Genomic DNA, 20,460 nt, shown 5'->3' with positions numbered 1-20,460 from the left:
GCACATACTATCAGCAGGTTCTGAGTTTGTACTGTATTCACACTGGAAAAACACTAACGCAGTGTAGACGGAGAAGTTTCCCAAAGACTTAACACAAATTGCAGACGTAGGTGAGATTCCTGTAGGCAGATCAGAAAAAAGCAACTTAGATCTGTGTTGTATGTAAGTATTTAAATAAAGACTGATGTTACTGCTGTTCTTTTTTTACAGTGTAGAACTGGAAAAAGATCACAGCCCTGAACTGAAGGCAAACAGAAGATCGACACAAACAAACCTAAACAAACAAAGTTACAAACTACTTTAGTCCGATCGATGTGCCGTTTCGGTTTGACTTCCAGGTGTAGGCACAATTGTGTTAATGCTCAGGAGTCTGAAAGGCTGTTCTCAAGTCATCAGATTAAACGAGGTGCTGATCGGACTGATCTTTCAGTGAGGGTCTGACAGGACTCGACATTCTTATTTTACTACTTTGCAGGACTCCATGCAGGCCCGCATTATTCATACTGCATTTGTGTGGTCTTTGTGTGCAGTGCTGTCACACAGTAAATCAAGTCTGGAGGAATAGGTGAGTGTGCGGTTTTTCAGATCAGTCAAGACTTCCAGTTTAGACATTCAAACATAAAATTCTGCAGACCTCAGCCCCTGGTAGTCAAGCACTGAGGGAAACTGGAACACCGTCAGGAAGAGATCTGGTTCAGCCCACACACATTTGACCGAGAGAACACCAGAGATAAGTGGAACGAGGACGCAAACACACTTTGAGACTACAGGAAAAAACAAACATAATCTCAAAAACATACAGCAGATGATCCTGAGCACCTTTTGTCCCAGTCGCAGAGCCATGTGTATGTTTCCCCTTCATATACCAGAGAGATAATAATAAAAAGCAAATCAGAGCCAGGACTTTAAGATAAAATTAGTTAGCACACCACAGTCTCTGTACACACATTTTATTTAACATCTGAATGCTGCTTTTTCGCCAGGTGTTCTTTCAAAGGCAAACTGTGGTGACTGGATGGCTCCTTCTAGTGTCCACAAGAAGAACAACATGCAGTTTAAACTGAGGAGTCACCAAACAAGCAGCTGACCTTCATGTCACACTGCGGTAACCTGATGCAGTAAGTCACTGTGTATGAAGCCACGGTGATCCTTGAAACAACCACACAAATAAACTTGAGCACATTCACGATCTCCTTTTAATCCAGGAAAAATAAATAATACACAATCACATCACATCTTAGCACAATATGCACACATCTCAAGGGCCCACGTTGTCACGAATAAACAGTTTATGTCTCTTGTTTCTTCTCCTCCTGCACTTCTTTCTCTTGCTTCTCTTCTTTGTGTCGCTCACGGCCAAACTCAATCACCAAAGGTTTACCGAGCAGCCGGTACCCATGGACCAGCTGCAAGGCTTCCTGGGCCTTTTCAGCATCTGCCAAGTGCCAACAAATAAAACAGGTAGGATATGTGTAATTATTTTATCATTGCTGGTCACCGTGTTCCAGAGTGCAACGGATTGCCATCTGATCTGTCACAGACCATCACAACCAACAACTTCCTGGTTTCAGAGGCAGCACTGGGCGCCACTTTCACCTCTTGTACATAACAAACAGTTTCTAACCTGGCAGAGTGATGAAGGCCTGACCCTTCATCCTTCCAGTCAGCAGGCGGTAAAGGAGCGGCGGCCCGTCCTCCGGCTCAAACCTGGAGAACAGCGCCACCAGCTGGGCCACTGAAGCCTGTGCACTCAGGTTCTTCACACACAACACCTAAAGTGAGACGGACAAAAACAAAGATCCTCAGTAAGTCTCTGCAGGTGCTTAGTGGAGGCGGTCGTGGTCACCTAACATGGACATCCACTTCTGAGCGTCTTGACATTAAAAACATGTCATTTCTAACTACTCTTTTAACGTCATGTCATACCGCTCTTATACGCTGTCTCTAATGCTGCCAGGCTGTGCTGCAGGAATATATAATTACTTCATAATTGCAATCGCTTTCTTTTGACACACTGAAACAAGTTCATTTTACGAGGTGCCCATATGACGACTGAAATTTCTTGCCATAATCATTCCTCATGTGCACACAGACCATCATGAGATTCACTCATTCAAAACTTCAACGTAGGGGCAAAATACACAGCTCTATATTCAGACAAATAAAGCTGCTGGCTTCAAAAGTTACTGTGTGTTTAGTCCAAAATTATCTCTTTAGGTGTCCCTGGACAGCATTTCCTTTGGACATAAAAACATCAGGGGGACTTTGTAGTCAAACGAATGTGGTCTTTCTGGATTCACTTCATTTAGCCAAGTCATAACGCAGAGGTGTGCAGGTACAATTCAGAGTGTGAGGACCATGGATGTTGTCCCACATTTGTTTGCAGCAACCAAACCCTGTTTGAAGATGTTCCAGTTCAGAGCTGCTAATATGGGATTAAGTGCTACATTCTGTGACTGAATACTGCGTACAGCCTGATAGCTAACCAACAGGATCACCTGGTTTACTCAGTAACACTTTATGGCTGGTACACGTAGCTGTTGATACCTTGGAGGGTTTTCCTGGCTGGTAGTTTCGGAACCTGGGGATGCTCCGGATCCCCTCTTCTGATTCACGGTTCTTCAGGATTTCTTCATCTGAGATTGTCTCAATCTCCCCTCTGACAGTCAGCGGCTCCCCTGATCTCACCTTCGCCGTTCCACGTAGACTGCCGATTGGCTGACTTATATTTATCTGTGTAGGAGCAGGAAGTGGTGGCTTCCCGAGTCTGTCCTGAGTGAGCTTCTGCTCTGAGGTGTCTGAACTCGACTCCGACTGTGCTGACAAGCTACTTTTTTCACCCTGCAGTTCAGACTGACAGTCAGAGGCCTTTTCTGATTGGCTGTTGTCTCTCTGAGGGTCATGTAATTGGTCACATAGCGAGTGTGATGCTCCAGTTGTTTCTCTCTGAGAGTCCTGTAGTGAAGCCTGTTGTCTCTCTTTGATGAGAACGTCTCTGTACAGAGAGTCCATCGGATCTGAGGATGACTCCCCCTGCTGGCCTTTCTTGTTATCGTCGTCTGTTAAAGAAAACACAAAAACGTGAGAGGTCTTCTGATTTGGACTAAGCAGTCACTGTTTTACAGCATATCTGTCATCTGTGCAGTTTTATTTACCCTTGTAGTCTCCTTTTTTCTACTTTACTCACTCCAGTTTATCAAACTCATTCCTTGATCTCAGACTTCCCTCACAGGATTAATTTCTCCTTTTGTTAACATGGATTTGAGACATTATACAATGTAATTTTTGGACAATGCCATCAGTAACACCATGAAAAAGTCTGAAAATGAACGCAGTTTTTCCAGTCAAAAATATAGGTCAACTGAATTCTACTCTGTTAAGAGTTTCCAAACTGCTCAGGTTGAGAAAATCTGCTGAAAGCAATATGTGGAATATTCAGGAAATCCTTGTTGTTAATGACACCGGTTATTTATATATCTACATATATTTAGAACAGCCCACAGGCACTGGTAGTGTGTAGTGCACTGGAAAGTTGGAGTAGGTCTCAGTTTTTAAGCTGAGTTACTATCTGTTCAAACTTTGGCAACAAAAATATAATTGATACACTGAATTTTTGTCCGATTCTTGGGGTAGACAAAACTCATTTTTCATTTCTTCCACCTCTTTGTGAACACCGCTGACCGACTCCATACCTCTATGGTAAAGTGCAGTGAGGAAACCAAGGCGGTCATTTCCCTGGAAAAGCGCTTGTTCGATCTCCATCTCCCGACGCGACAGTGGTCGGCTGGTGGCAAACCGCTGTGGGCGGGAAAGAAGCTCGGCTCTGGCTTCAATCTTGTCCCTGATTGACTGCAGACGCTGCTGCTTCACACCTGGAGCTGCACACACACCATGGGACTGTGTGGGCACAAAGCCGAGGATCAGATGTCACATTGTTGGATGAGGTTTATATATAGTATGTACATCAGTGTGTCCTTATACTGAGCCTAAAAATAAGCTGTCATGTTTCCCCAAATGGAAGGTTATTTGGAATAACCATATCTGTATGTGATGTATGTTTTATCAGCTGTAAGGAGAGTAAAGATGAATTATATAAGTCTTAAGGAGTATTTAGACATATATTTATTTGTATATACTTGGCCTTACACTTGCAAGCACTCAACACTGAGGAGGATGGGGAAAAATTGACACAAACAAAGTCAGAGTTTCCAATCCATGCGACCTGAGAAAACATGAGAAGAACATGCAGTGCCTGGAGAATGAACCCAGCTCTCTGTCTCCAGCAGGTCTTACCTTCTCTACCGCCTCTGGTGCATCTCTGTCCTGCCAGAGCTGGATCTCTGCGTCAGTTAGGCCAAGCTCCCGCAGACCGGCCAGCTCCTTCTCCCCGTCCTGCAGGGCCTGGAACTGGGAGAGGCTTCTCACTCCAGCTGCCTGTTCCCCAAACGGCCGATAGAGTGCAGCCGGGGCAAAGCGCTGCCTCTTGGCTACACATCTGTAGGACAGCAGTTTTTCAGACAAGGTGTAAGACTTTTTGTGTATATGATCCAGGATTCACTCGCAGATCTACCAAAAGCAGCTGCACAGTCACATAAATGCCTAAATGTTGTTTCTCGTGTTTTACAAAATCCACTGCTGAAAAGATGGCAGAGCGAGAATATGTAGCCCTGCTGGTTGTGTATGAAACATCCTCCAGGCTGCTCTGTGGGACTCTGAAGGCAACATAATAGAACTTTTTTTTAAATAGCACAGAGAGCTCCGGTGGGAATAAAGCTGCGACATTGCTGTCATTTCCCACTGAGCTGCACAGGAGCACACTGCTTACTGGGATTGTTTTTAATTGTCACTGCGTGGCAGTAAATTTGTCAAGGGAGAGGTTAACCACAATTTGCACTTGAATGAAGCTTTGGACAAATATTTTTGGAAACACCAGAGCCTTAACGCTGCATTTTTAAATCAAATGTTTTGAATGAGGAATGACAGCAATTTGATTATTTTACTGAGTAGTTAGTGTGCAGTACTACTACACCATACTACAGAACACTTAAATTGCCTGTGGTAAAGAATGACTATAACTACCGAGCAAAATATCTAACATTTGTAGTCTTTGGATGTTATCTCCTAAAGCAAGTTGAATTAAAAGACAAATTCCTGTTCTGTTACTGTTAATACAAATGACAGAATATCAACCTGAATACGCTTCAGTCGTGTAAGGTCAGATGATGTCTTGTAGTAAAAGTTTTATGCACATTCCCCCACCCAATGTGTGTCTGCAGGACTGTTAAAAAATCTGTGTGGCTGAAAGTCCAAAGAATATGGCTGTAAGACATGCCAACGTGCTAAAATGTGCTGGACTAAAACTCCACATGGAAACAAAGCGTTTCAGTGGAGGTCTGGTTTTAAATTTCCCCACACATTATGAGAGCTTGGATTTTAGTAAAACCATCATCCTCTGGAGAAACAGAAAGTCTCTGACCGGTCGATGTCAACATTGGTGTGGAGCTGCTGCAGCAGGAGGCTGTGCAGCTGACGCTGGCCCTCCGTCTCCTGCTCCTCCAGCAGTGGTCCATCCTCACAGGATCGCCGGCTCACTCTGACCAACACGACACAGTCAGAAATCAGGTCACACACTGGATGCTTACGCAACAGTAGGAAAAGGACACGCCAGCCATCAACAATTAACCGTTGCTTTCATGTGACAGTGCATTCCCTTATTAATTCTATTTTTAAACACGTTATCAAATGAATTTCCAGATAACTGACCGAATCACAACACATAACAACATCAGCAAACAAATCACCTAAACTGGCCAATGTATTCCAGGTCAATCTAACTTGCACGTTTTGTATTAATTCCGTAATTAATTTTATTTAAAGATTCAGTTCACAAGTTCACACAACACATTACATGTATAGACTGTATAGGTTAAGAAAAATGAAAATGTCCATTTGAACTTATTTTACATCTGAAAAACGAAGCATACGGCAACAAATCAGCTAACGCTAGCTTGGTTGTAACGTTAGCTAACGTTATCTCCATGACAACAGCAGAGCCCGTCGATCGAATGGCCGACGTAAAACAGCTTTAATCTGTATTTTTCTGATAAAAGTGGTCTCAACCAATCTCTTAAATGAACTCCATTTGACTAAAACGACACAATTCCTATATTTTTACTGATGATAACGCTGATAGCTGAAAGTTTTGTTTACCTTCGCATACTTCCGCCTTGTACTTCCAGTTCCGGCGTGTGGCATTATGGGAAATGTAGTTAAATCACCACCTACACAGGAATGTACTTTTGCTGCGTTTCGTGGTTACACTTTAGGAAAATGATGCAACAGTTTAGTTTTGGTGCATTTTGGGAAGGAAACTGAGCAATGCACATTGCATCTATTGCAGAAATGATCAGAACTGAAAAGCCTGTTTGCCGACCAGGTTTCTTTTTCCGCTGTTTGGCTGCATGCTGTTCTCTCTACTGGAATTCGCGTCAGACGCAATAGCACACATGCATATTTTCTCTTGTGAAATAAAATATAAAGAAAATAAACGCACAACACCCCTTTGTGCACCACACCCAGCTTTATTAGAAAGGGTGTGGTTATAAACCCATCCGTCATCAGCCCTGGCTTCCTTCCCTTCATCCATGGGAGCTATATTATCAAACGTAATGCTGCAAAGCCTGCTGGATATACAGCTACTGTACACCGCTTCAGTCTCCCTCCCTCCCTCCCTCCCCACCCAGCTCGAGTGTCCTCAATTAGCCTGCTGGCTGACGTCATTAAGGTGACATGGGTGTCTCTCTTCTCCATCTCCGAGCAATAAGCAGCCCGCTGCTGCAGCATGGCATTAATAGATGGGGATAAATGGATGTGAGCAGAGCCGTGCAGGCTGCATGCAACTGAAACCCCCCCGTGCATAAGCGCGCGGCTCTGCTACAGCTCTCCTTCTCCTGCGCGCCTGCCTGCCTGCCTGCCTGCCTGCCTGTAGCCGGTGTCGGGTCGCCGGCAGCTCAGCTTCTCTGCAGGGCTGCGCAGCTCCTGACTGACAGAGAGATGAGGGGTGGGGACGCAGGGTGGGGTCACAAGCAGGGAGAGGCGGAGGAGGAAAAGGCAGAGAGAGAGAGCCCAGCCCTTGAATACACGGCAACAACACGCCGTCAGAGAGAGGGAGAGACACACAGAGAGACTGGCCGTTTTTTGGGGGGAGAAAAAGGGAACCTTCGACGCTGCGGATATGAATTGAAAAGAAACACTGGAAGAGGCAGGGATCGTGTTCCATATCCCGAATACTGTAAAGGTGGAAAACCAGCCCCCCCCAAACCCACCTCTCTCCCTAACAGTTCTTATTCAGATAGAGCTACACCCAAAGCCCCGACCGACCCCCTCCTGCTCCTGCTGCTCCACCCCTCCGCCGCTGCACCGCTCCCGCAACCGAGATGCACACGGAGACCCGTAACAAGAAAGTAAGTGCACGTTATTGACTTTGCCCTGGTCAATGCAAAGGAAAAAGAGACACAAATATCTGTGTGGACGATCTGCCTGTACACAAGCAGAGCTGACATCGTCATATAGCAGATATGAATGTCACTGAGTGTGTGTGCCTGTAACAGTCAATTGCAAGTGTATCCTTGCAGACAGGCAGTTTATTTTGCAATTAGTGGAAGAGTTTTGTAATAGCGACCTCATTGCATTGCAACAACATCATGCCGAGAGCGTTGTCATTTCCACGCTCTCGGCACGGAAGCCTCTCTTGTCTGTGGCTTTCAGTCTCTCTTCGATGTTAGCTCAGATTCAATTTTAAATGCTCTGTGATCTCTGAGAGGCAGGAAGGAAACGGAAGGCAGAAACTGCAGCTTGTAGGACACCATCTTAGCTTTTAAAGGGCCAGCAGCCTGCGCTCGAACACAAACACACGAGCCTGGGAAGCAGCCAGGTGCACAGCCTCCGGACTCTCTCTGCACGGGCCCGACTTGTGCCTTTAAATCAGCCCTGCTTCTTCACTGTATGTTTGTGTGTCAGGCTGGCAGTCAGTATACTCAAAAAGTAAATTAAATCTGGCGGGTGATCAGACTGTCACGCAGCACAGAGCTTAAAGCAAACACCAGTGTCCGCTCTGCAGCTCCAAATCTGTTGGTTTCAGGCTCTGCGTGGCAGATGATGGAGACAAGTTACGGTTTGGTACACAACTTTCAAGTTCCTCGCTAAAGAAGTGAACTTTGACCTGCACATTTACATGGATGACCAGTAATGACAAGTGGTGTTTCTTGTGTTTGAACATGGATTGTGTGTTGGAGCACACAGTGCAGTATTACTCCTGCCCTGTTGGATTTATTTTTGTTTATTATTATTTTAATCCATTTGTGCATCCTTCAGTATCTTGTATCTACCAGCAATAGAGCATTTATGATATCACTTCCTGTTTCGGTGTGAAGAATTTTGTTGAACTGAAAACAGGTTTGTCCTAATTTTAACTACTAGGACTACAACTAACACAATAACTGAATGATTTAATTTTAGCTTTGTCTGTCAGTTATTTTCTTGACTGACAGACTAACAGCAGACATTTCCTGAAACAAAATATTTTTCATGTCAACTCTGTGGGAAGAATTCATGTCAAAATGTCAGGGGAATCTGACGCACGCAGACAGAATAATAAGGTATGGTTAATGTGTTTAAAACATATTTAGATTAGATTTAAATAGCCATCTGTTGGAGGATGGTAAATATCCATCAGGTTGGAGAAGTGACTTGTGATCAGAAGGTCGCCGGTTCGATTCCCCCACTGGACACGGTAAAGGGTAAATGTGGATTAGCAGAGCTAGCGAGTTAGCGGTACCCTGTTTCGAGTGTCTCTTTTGTAAGGATCTGCAGGCCTGCGAAAGGGTCAAAGTACTTTGGGCTCCAGGGAAAACATGTGACTGCTTTGCTCAATGAAGGGCTTTTAACTGAAAGTGGAAACCAACCAATCTGCCTGTAGCCTTGTGACTGAAGAAGAGGACCATTTTTACCCCCACACACGCTTAACATTGCCATTTTAAAATGTAGTAACTGCTTCTTTCGACCTGCAGTAAATTTAGGGACGTTGTGCAATTAGAGTTAGCCTCGATGAATCTGTTAAATAGAACAGGGGCTTTATAACCTGTCAGTAACCCAGGAAATACACATGAACACCAGCGTCTACTGCTATGTGGAGACAGTTGAGGCTGAAACACTTTTAAAACCTGCATCACTGACTTCTGTCATGGCCAACACTGAAAGAAGGCATCCGCACGTTGCGTTTTCCAGCTGCAAGCAGCAGTGCAACCTGAGGTGGTGAGTGCGAACTGTGAAGTGCAGGAAAAATGCACGGTTCCTCATACACCAGGACTTATCATCCTCAGATCTAACCTCAGACCTCCACTGTGACATCTTCTCTTCAGCTGGGGGAGTTTCTTTAGGAGGCACATTTTCTTTCACGGCTCGTGCAAAACTGCCAAATTTTCTTCTGTTAAATCCAAACAAACCCGAAACATGAAACGCATGGCCTCCACATGTGGTGGCGACTGCTTCCCTTATAAAGAGATGCGTACTGGGTACTGTCTGCAAGAGTGACTCTAAAAGCTTTCCTGAGCCATACTGAGAGCAATGATTACACTTTAATGTTACATCAGTCAGTCGATATTAGCAAACCAGACATTTATTTACACACTCATAATATTGTGGGCTATTACTCTGAATGATGTGGTCCACAATCACTTGTTTAGATAAAATAAATCAGCGTAATATTGGAGGAATGACAGACGGAAAGATGAATATGACTGACCTCTTGCTAACGGTCGTGATAACTCACTCACTCACTCAGGAAGCCACACTCGTTCTGTGTGCTCCTTTTTACTTTCAGTCTTTACATCTAACTTTGACCCAGGTAAATGTTTTGTACGCCGTGCGAGCAGGAAATCAATTTCCTCCCATCACAGTCAAGGCTGCGCATTGTTGTAAGTGTATTTAAATGATGGCAGCGCACAGGTTCTGCATCACAGACGCATAACTGAGCATGCTCCTTAGTGTGTGTGTGTGTGTGTGCCCTGGATCAGCTGGGCTGTAGGGTCAGCTGTACATTCCTGTGCAGGGCATCAGCAGCAAAAGGCCCTTGAATACAAAGTCTGCCTGTGTGTTTGAGAGATTGTGTGTGTGCGTGTGTGTGCGTGCGCACAGAGACAGGGAGACGGTGAGCTGATGCTATACAGTAGATAATTATTAACTATGCTGAACAAAGTTTGATCAAACCACTGAGATAGTGGCGTATACGCGTAATTGTCCTCTACACACACACACGCACGCACACACACACACACACACACACACATATCTTACTGAGTTGTCAACATGACTTGGGTGGGTGGAGGGGTCAGAAGCAGCCAGCTGTTGCGTGTGTGTGTGTGTCACCCCAGCCTTAAAAATTCACTTTAACAAGCTCTCCAGTCAGGCACTCCTGCTTTATCTGACTTTCATTAAATTGTGGGGAAATAATTATTTTTGCTGCTTCTTCCCATCTCATCAACACGGGCAACATTTCCCACAGAGGTGAACTTTCTGAATTGAATGACACATTAAACAGCGGGTTGGAGGTGATTCTGCTCAGTTCAGCTCGTTGTCTCCACAGTGTGTACATTTTACAGCACTGATGCCTTTACAACAAGTGCTTCTCTTCTAATTTTCTGATTTCTTTCGTAGCTTTTATGCAGGCATTGCTTTCAGTTCATTTCAGTACGTTATGAAAACCAACTTGAATAGACATGTAGAAGCTGCGGTACATAGGAAATCCATCACCGTGAACCATAAGTCAACTTATCTTTTGTCTAGTGTTGTCAGTGTTGCATAGCAATGCTCTAAACAACAGAGACTGAAAATCCACTGTTTCAGGTCTCTAACTTGAAATGTAAGAGTTGGGAACTTGAACAGAAGGAAGGAAGACATGATACCCTTCTTACTAGCTAAAGCACATTAACATTCATGTTTGATTATTTTTATTGTCCTCTGGGTTTCATTTCTTTACTGTCTAAGCTATAAGGACAAAGGTATTGGGACACCTGACCTTTACACCAACAGGGACTGTAATGACATTGCATTCTAAACACACAGACAGCTTTGCAGCTCTAACAGCTTCCACTCTTCTGTGAAGGCTTTCCACAACATGTTGGAGTGTTTCTGTGGGAATTTGTGCCCATTCATGCAGTAGAGCATTTGTGAGGTCACACACTGATGTTGGACCAAAAGGCCTGGCTCACAATCTCCGTTCCAGTTCATCCCAAAGGTGTTGGATGGGGTTGAGGTCAGGACTCTGTGTGGGCCAGTCAAGTTCTTCCACACCAAACTCATCCAACCATGTCTTTATGGAGCTTTGCTTTGTGCACTGGGGCACAGTCATGCTGGAATAGAAAAGGGCCTTCGACAAACTGTTGGCACAAAGTTGGAAGCATAGCATTGACCAAAATGTCTTGGTGTGCTGAAGCATTAAGATTTCCCTTCAGTGGAAGTCAGGGGCCGAGCCCAAACTTTGAACAAAAAGGCCCATACAACACCTGAATTCAATAACAGGTGAGATGTGTCCCAATACTTTTGTCTGTATTGTGTAATTCTTAAATGTTCCTTGAATGTGCCTCCAAAGAAAAGATTTTAAAACACCGTGGAAGCATAATGAAATCTTAACTTTGGCAAATCTAACAAGCTTATTGTTGGGTGTGATGGATTGCTTTGCATTACAGAACCAGAGGACTGCCACTGTATGTCAACAAAATATCCGTCTGAAAAACAAATAGTAAATTTCAATGCAGGGATTTGTGTCACTGTCATTATAGTGACATAAATGATTAAATTCTAATTCACATGACATTAATTAGTCACTCCCCAGCTTTGACCCACAGGTGTGTGAATAGTTACGTCACAATCCAAGTGAGTCAGCTGAGAAAACTATGACTCCGTGTGACAGGTCACAGGTCCTTCACTGGGCTACTGAGCTACTACCACACCTTTATTCAGGATGATCAGGTTGAGACTGAAGGATGAAAATAAACTGAGTGACTGAAAAATCATCCGAAATCTTACATGAGACAGCTGCAGACTTTAACATTTCAGTGAGTGGCTGCAGTTGGTACCACAGTACAGATTTCTGAGCTTTTCAGTAATGTTCACTGGCTACACCCTCTACGTGATACTGTATCATTGCTGACTATAACACCACAGGAAGGATTTAATCATCTGTTTTAGATTTAGTAGTTTTGCAGTTTTGTCATTTTTACAAAGTACAAAGTTTTGGTAGCAGCTTACACAGAGTCTGATCGAGCTGTGTGCATGTACCATACATCAAGGACATCTTTCTCAAACTTCTCTCCTAAAAGAAAAACAAAAATCACAGAAGAGACAAAACAGATTTCTGAACTCGCAGTCGTCAAGTATCAGAGTACAATGCGTCTCCAAAATAGGTCGGGTTTGCCAGCGAGAAACTGTCACAGCTTCTTCACCGGAAACACAGCTTCCAATATTGCTGTTGTTCTGTCCACCCACACATTTATATTATGTTCCACTCCTGAATGAAACTAGTTCACAGCATAAAGATATTTTGCACTGGTTTGCAACGTGTGTGTGTGTGTGTGTGTGTGTGTGTGTGACTTTGCAGGATTGTGGGTTAAAAACAAAACAGAACCCAGATGAACACTGACATGGTATTTTAGAGATTTACTTGTGGAAGAATTAGTTTTTTCGCGGTTAGCATGACCTGGCAGTACATCTCAGGACATGTAGGAAGACTGTAACTGAAGTAGAAATATGTGAGGTAGTATGAGGGAAAACTAAAAACAACACGTTGTCACAGAGAGAACATGTTGGATGCCAGAAACCAGTTCTTTGAGATGGTACAGAAACACACGGGGATGCATTTCTAATTTAAAGGCACACGTGACCTGGAGATCAGGAGTCTCGTGCTTCACTGGCTGAGGACGCTCTAATAAACGTACTGAAAGTGTTTCCCAGGTGGTGAGGAAGTGTCGAAGCTAACCGGCTCACTGCGCTTTTCCATTTTCTGTTTTACGCGATGCCCTTATTCAGAGTAATTTACGGCTTGTGCAGCAGTACAATAAGCTTCAGTTCCTTGATCACCGGCGTAAAAGGCGAACGGCAGGGACGACTGCCAAAGGCTGGATGTCGCTTCACAGAGGCTCGTCCCCAACTTGGTGTATGTGTTTTTGTATCAGGTGGTGAACCAAACCAGCTGAGTGTGTGTCTGAGTGTGTGTGCGACAGAGGAGATAAATGAGAGTGGAGTGCGAGGACACCGTTTGAGGAATGGACTAGATGAGTTAGGGCCATCACAAGGGTCATTGGTGGCGGGTGGCGTTTTGGTCAGGTCATTCAGTCGGCTGAATCACTGAGAATTAATGGGAGGCAAGTAGTGTGGAGAGCAGAGAGGAGGTAAATGTCAGATCTGTGCTTTCCATTAGTCTGAATCCCGCCAGAGAGCCAAACAGAGACGCAGTCATTCATTTTAAAGCACTGTGAAATAAAAATTAAATTTTCACTTTGTTAATCCGCCATGCCAAGTCATAATATACAACTACTTAGAAATGATCTTCTATTTTTTTAAAATAAAAATGGGTTTGTGTATTTTTATCACATGCAGTACATGTCGGTACAAAAATAAACTTCAGACAAATTTACCAAAGGCTTTACTAGTGAGATAAGGAGTGAAAACAATAGAAGTCAGTGTTTGCCAAAGCTGCTTGCTTTTTCTGGGAGGAGAAGAAAACATGAGCTTGTGTGATGAAACTAGAAAAGATACGAATTCCAGAGGTGTGTATGTCACCATACAGGGGTTAGGATTCAGTATGTTGTAATGTCACAGAATGGCTTCATCTACCAACACTATACGCACAAAATCTGAGTAAATACATGCAATCAGAACTCTGCATCACAGCAATCTGAGCAAAGGAACTTATGATTGTCTCTGTATAATTCAGTAAGAATATAAAGATGCTTGCAGGATTCTTTAGGTGAACAAACAGTGAAGAGTTGGTACAAATCATGTGAAATCCAAGGTGTCAGAGGCTTTCTTTCATGCTGACCTGCTGCTGTGGACTCATGGCTGCCTCTGCTGGCTGGAAGATACCGTATGTGAAGGACACTGTTATTTTAGCCAGTAGTAATGGGTTTTGATGCTGGTCACACCATCACGTCAGGGCTAAATGTATGCAAAAATGCCTATCAACAGGCAGATCACATTTCCCACAACAGATATGCTTGAAAAGGGGCACAAAGTTAAATGTTGCTCGACTCTACCAAACCCTGACAGCACTTTTCAAGTTTGATGACCAGCTCCATAAAGAAATGCTTTTCCCAGGTTGGTGTGGAAGAACTTGACCGGCCTGCACAGAGCTCTGACCTCAGGCCAGTCCAACACCTTTTGGGATGAACCGGAAGTGACTGTGAGTCAATCAGTGGTGGACCTCACTGCTGCTGTTGTGGCTGAACGGGTGAAAGTCCCTGCTGCCACTTTCCAAAGTGTTGGAGAAACCATAATGAGATGTTCAAGTAGTCACATATGGATGTAAAGCTTCAGGTTTACGTTCTTCATTGTGTTAGTGAAGCAGTCATTGGCAATAAAATTGTTCTCAGGCTATCCCCAAATGTGTTCAAACAATGTATATAAAAGAAAATCACCCATAAATGAGAATATGAAAATGAGGGTTAAGATAATAGCATGAAAGTTAAAGATAGGAGTAGAATATTATAAAATGAAATGCAGTGAATGTGACGTACGCTGATCTGCTGCAACATTAACACCACTGACAGGTGAAGTGAATAACATTCATCTGTTTACAATGCAATGTTCTGCAGATGTTCTTTCACACACACCGCCCACCTGAACACTGCAGACACTTTAAACCAAATACACCAGGTGGGGCCTCCCACCTGGGGGCCACACCCTCAAATGCACAGGTCCCAGAGGATCCGACATTCTGATGCCGGTGGCTGCAAAATACTCCCAGAGGTCCTGTGTCCCTTCACTTCAGAGCTGCTTTGGCAGCACGAGAAAAGCCTACAAAACATTTAGCAGGAGGTTTTAATGTCGTTGCTGATGCGCTTCCTGTTTTGTTTGCCTGATTCTGCTAAAACCCCCGGTGTGTGTGGTCCGTCCTGATACTGACTGGTCCATTCGGTGTCTGTGTTACGACATGTGAACTTGTTCCCAATTTTCTGTTTAGACGAGGGTTAACAGAATTTTGTTGCCCTGGATTCAGCAGAGCAGGAAGGGAACCAGAGTTGTTGGTGGTGTCACGGTGCCCCCCCACCCCCCCACGTGTTTGCTGGGCGGCTTTGCTCAGGCTGGCCTGCCCCAGGGCTTCGGGGCTATTTATAGAGACACAGCACCGTTTATATGGTAAAGGCAGAGCAGAGCAGAGCACAGCCGGCTGATTCTCCTGTCACGGTACCAAAATTCAACCCTGGACACCATTACTAAGTTCAGTATCCAAACATTTGAAGCCTGCCTCCTACAATTATCAGTGAATAAAAGTAAGCAAGCAAACGCGTTCTCGTGCTAGAGTCGATCCCTCGGGATCAATAAAGTATCTATTTATCTATCTGTCTTCTCATAGTGTGTTTACGCTGAGCTGCTGATCTGACCTCGAGTGAAGTACGTTTCCTGTAAGTTTAGCTAAAAAATGCCCCCCGTGTCACCAGTGTGAATGCGGTGAAGGTGATGGAGAAGCACAAACAAACCACATGTAGCATCATGAAGATGTCAGTTTGATTCCGGCAGTCCAATAAGAAATATTAGTGGAAGCCTCTTCATAATGAGATAAATACTCAGGACCGAATTGTTGTCACCAACTGCCTCAGCGCTCGTCAGATCTGTAAACCAAACAGTTCCCTGTTCGACTCCTGGCATGGACTTAGTCAACCAGTTTTGGTGGAACTGGGATCCAGTTCAAGTCGTGACGGACTGTTTGACTCTGATGCACGGCTGCAGTATAAGAGGCAGACTGCAGCTCTTTATATCACTGGCCTCTTCCTACTCCTTCGCTACTACAGTCTATCATCTAAACCATCTGGACGTGACACTGAAATTAATACAAATTCTGCCTCGAGAACACAAGTGTTGAAAGTGTTGAATATGTAAAGATGAAGATGTCGAGAAGCTTTTATTTTCCTTTCATTTTTGGCCTCAGGCCTACAGTAAGTGTGTAGTTTTGACCGACTTGTCTAACTGGCAAGACATAAACTCTATAAACACACATTTTTTAGCCATTACAAGATAAAATAGCTGGAACAACTAATGGATATCCATACACAAATATTAGGATCTGGGTTTACGTGCTCAGGTCCAGAATTGGGTCTTCTCACAGTTCCAAATCCAGGTGGGACTGCTGGAAAGGCACACACTGTTGTGAAGGTGATGTTGGAGCAGCACACTGTAGCACTCAAAGCTAAATGCAGCCCTTCATTTGGTTGTGGTGTTATTATACACACTACATTTGATTTGGTTTGTAGTTTTTACTGCCGGTTTGAATCTGACTCGAAGGCTGGCCCGACTGGATGGGAGCTGTAAACAGACCCAGAAGTGGCAGCTGTTTGTGAATATCACACACCCAGACTGTGTGTGTCTCTTATTCCCTCCATCTGTAATTGGTCTGTCAATCACCAACATGACAAGAAAAGCAGGGAAGGAGTTTGGTGGAAATGCTGAGATGGAGAGCGAAGAGTGTGCAAGGTGGTGGCGGTAGGGTTGGTAGGGAGGGGGACTAACTCTGTGTGCTTGTTTACACACATACTGGAGTTCCTTGGAACAGCTTGGGCAGCCCAGCAGCCATCTGTGTTGACTATACATTGAAGTGACAGTTTAACTCTGTCTGTCTTAATGTGCTAATCTGTCGTCCTTGTACGTTTCCTGATTCCTCCAGTTTTCCTTCTGTTCATTTCAAACCAAAGCGGTAAACTGAAACACATCATTTCCTTGAGTTTTCACACCAGATTGTTGTGTCTCAGGGGTCAAAGTAGGATTTATTTTCATTTTGTCCTCATACGTACAGTATTATACAGAATACATGAGCTTGTGCTCCTTGTGGTGTACACAAGAGAAAAATAAGTACAAAAGAAAAATGAAACAGATGAGCTGAACTGGGGAGTTTAGGTTAAAAATGTGAAAATATTAAATGTCAGAAAATTTCCAATTAAGATTAAGAGCTGAGCTAAAAATAAATTTCACAGGTTAACACAAATTTACCAATTTTATCACAATAATCCATTTGATACTCTGGATGCTGATATGATTATTGATGATATCACAAAAGTTTGCATGGTGAAAATATCACAGGAAACACAACTGTGGAAGTTGTGCTTCCTGTAGAATGTAAGATTTTAGATAAGGTTTTGTATTTTCAGTCAGCTCTGCAGCCAAACTGAATTTTGTTGTCACCTTAAATCTACACAAATTCAACTGCACATGCTGAATACATTAACAGTTCGGCAATTTGAAAATATTGCACCTTTCAGGTTTTTCTTGTCGGTCTGATGGTGTGCTGGAGGACAGAACAATACGCTTGAATGGATCGTTTAGTTTGAGGTCATACGTAGAGCTCAGTCCCACTCGTGAAGGGACAGGGAGGACTTATTTATGCATCTGTCTGACTAACTAAGCTAGCTGTGAGTCAGTGTTTTTCTGACTGTCTAATAAAACTTGAAAGGCTTCATTTGGGTTTTGGAAAATCTCAGCGGTTTCTTTAGGCTTGCTCCCCCCCTCTTCTCCTGGTCTCAGCTGGGTCACGGGTCTCTCAGTCTCGGGCTCTTGTTGCTTCATCCCAGCATCGGGGTTAACTGGACCTGTGATGTTAGATTAAGCTCGTTGGCTGACCTTCTGCTTCATTTACTGACCGTTTTATTGAGTTGTGGGCTGTCGTTTACTGACTGCCGGGCTCAGTTGGCTTGCTTACTGGTACACTGAGTGACTGAATAACTCGCTTACTGGCTGACTGGAAGTCAAAGTGCACTTTTAACACTTAAATTCCACATGTGACATGGGATGAGGACCACATACTCATGCCAGACTGTTGGTCACAGAGAGCTGAGGTTTATCCGAAGGTGGTGAAGCTGCTCGGAGTTGGTCATGTGAGCAGCTGCTTCAGAAAGCACAGCTTTGTCAGGCCTGTGGGTTATAGCAGCCCATGTCTCATCTGTTTTCTGTGTCGTCAGTCCTGCTCTGCTTGCCTTCCATTCACATCATGAGATAAATGCAGATTTCAGTCTCGTGTCCGTGATGGGTTTCTCTGCTGAACAGTCACTGTTAAAGAACTCCGAGCCAAGTATGCCTGTGAGTTAATATTCATTTAGAGGTGATTCATCCACGCTCAACTTTGCAACACGACGACGGGCTCTTTGCCCGAAATATTTTAGTCTGTTCTTCCTTTTGAGAATTGGCAGCTCTTGTTGGACGCTTGCAGTTCCAACATCAGTGGTAACCCTGAGGCCAACTTGATACACACCAGTGGACGGTGAATTCCATTGTGCCAGTTGGCACTTCCAAAGAACTCTGACAAGTGATTGTCTGTACAGACACACAACACACACACACTCACATCCTGTCTGAAGATTTTATCAACAGAAGCGTAACTTAGACATACTTCTGTGGAACTGGGATCATGCATGCACGCTTGTGTTCTTAAGTGTGTTTTTCTTTGTAGCTTTCCAACCGAGACTTCACAGCAGTCGTTGATGACAAATTATTAGAAATGATTGAGTGTTGTTTAAGTCAGGTAAGATGGAAGGTGTTTGCATGCACTGCACAGAGTTTTGGTGCCAGGTGAGCAGCAGGCCTTCCTCAGCCGAACCTTTAAACAACACCTCCTCATCCACATAACCTCTTGTGTTTAGTCTAGTCCTTATTTGCTGTGCTTCTTCAGTGTTTTTGGACGACGCCCAAGAAAGGCTGAGCGTTGAATAGAGTTGAGAGAGTTTAATGTAATATGTAAGAATTTTTAACTCAGCAGCGTGAATTTAGTGGTCTTTTGTTAGCAAAGTGAAAAGGAGAGAAGAAGCTTTGGTACTGGATGTTCAAGGGAAAGGATGTGTGTGTGTGCGTGTGTGTGTGTGTGTGTGTGTGCGTGTGTGTGTGAGTGAGTGAGTGAGGGTTCATTATTGGTGGGTTGAGTGTGGCTGAATGTGTGCTTCTGGTGGGAATGTGCGACTGTGAATTATGTGAATGAGTGTGTGTGTTGTGGTGAGGGGTGGGGCCTGTTGAGCGTATGTGTGTTTGTGTGTGTGTGCGTGCATGCACTCATACGCGCATTCTTCACAATATTTGCCGCATGCCAGTGTGCATGCCCGTGTTGATGTGTTTCTGTGTGTGTGTGTGTGCGAGGATATTGGCCGTGTCACCTCAGATTAGGCCATGATGCGGGGGTGGTGATGGTAGAGTGACCCCCTACCAACCACGCCACAGTCATTAACGGGGGAAAGAATCCCGTCGTCATGGCAACGGTGGCCGCGCTGCCAAAACGGCCACAATGAAAAGAAAAGGGGACGTGGGAGGGGAAAGGGGCTGGGGGTGGGGGGATGTGAAGGAAGTGGAGGAAGAGGAGGAGGAAGGTGGTGGAGGTGGGGGTTGGGTGGAGGTTGAGGTGGGGAGGGTGTGTCTGAAACTGCATATGTGTCTGTGTGTGTGGTGAGAGATGGAAGTTATGGGAATGATGGAGAGAAGGGGAGATGATCAGATAATCAGCTCTCAGTGTCTCAGATGAACACGCACACACACACACACACACGCTGGGTTTCTTGGAAAAATAATTCTTCTCCTCTGTTTTGATCTTATCGTTGTGTTAGTGTTTATTTTCACACCAGTGAAGCCACTTGAGATCTAACTGGAAGGTTGAAGGTGATCCGGGTCAGCTGATCATCATCATGTGACCACAGAAGGTTTCACATTATGCAGGGGAGCTCACATTATGCTTTCTGTCAGAGTCATTTTATAAATGCAAAGGACTGTTTTCCTTCGTCTCTGGGTTTTATATGTTGGACCCTGTCAAGGAGAGTCACAGGCCATATAGCAGGAGTGGAAATGTTCTTCTGTAAGAACAGCGGAAGCATTACGGTTGTTAAGTTTGTTTCTGTTTGCTTTCAAGACTCTTGGTTTTCATAGCAGAAGGAGAAACACAGGACTAACCCATTTGCTGCTTTTATAAAATAAGAAAGAGATGTTGTCCTTGCCGGACCTTGAAGCCATCAGAGAACCGTTTTACTGTATGTTTCAGGGCTCTGACTGCTTTCTATATGTAGACACTTAAAATCGAAGGTGGAACAAACAGTGAAAGTGTGTTTAGAGAGCTACAGTACAATTTCTTTTTTTGTTTAAGTCTGTTGAGGTGTTTTCTGAAAAGATGGGATTTCAGCCTGCGGTGGAAGATGGCCAGTGACTCTGTGGTCTTCATTCCACCGC

General features: G+C 44.2%; 2 protein-coding genes across 3 annotated transcripts in view; one reads left to right on the top strand and one right to left on the bottom strand.

Annotated features, from left to right (window-relative positions):
• Window positions 1-1,178: 1,178 nt before the first annotated feature.
• On the bottom strand, window positions 1,179-6,349 carry rbm41 (RNA binding motif protein 41). Its single transcript, XM_046411834.1, has 7 exons — window positions 6,211-6,349; window positions 5,477-5,593; window positions 4,294-4,495; window positions 3,693-3,897; window positions 2,548-3,059; window positions 1,625-1,772; window positions 1,179-1,435 (listed from the first exon to the last, which is right to left on the bottom strand). The coding sequence occupies exons 1-7, from the start codon at window positions 6,216-6,218 to the stop codon at window positions 1,290-1,292; spliced, it is 1,338 nt and encodes a 445-aa protein (XP_046267790.1). The 5' UTR covers window positions 6,219-6,349; the 3' UTR covers window positions 1,179-1,289.
• A 740-nt stretch (window positions 6,350-7,089) lies between these two features.
• klf8 (Kruppel-like factor 8) overlaps window positions 7,090-20,460 on the top strand; it is a 56,796-nt gene continuing 43,425 nt past the window's right edge. For both annotated transcript variants that reach the window (XM_046411836.1, XM_046411835.1), the window contains exon 1: window positions 7,090-7,463. In XM_046411836.1, the coding sequence (XP_046267792.1) occupies window positions 7,437-7,463 (27 nt within the window). In that variant the 5' untranslated portion in view covers window positions 7,090-7,436. The remainder of the gene's footprint in view (window positions 7,464-20,460) is intronic.

This window comes from Scatophagus argus, chromosome 14 (genome assembly GCF_020382885.2).
Source record: "Scatophagus argus isolate fScaArg1 chromosome 14, fScaArg1.pri, whole genome shotgun sequence".
NCBI classification, from domain to species: domain Eukaryota; kingdom Metazoa; phylum Chordata; class Actinopteri; family Scatophagidae; genus Scatophagus; species Scatophagus argus.
The sequence above is the reverse complement of the archived record's forward strand: the minus strand, read 5'-3'. Positions and strand labels throughout refer to the sequence as shown.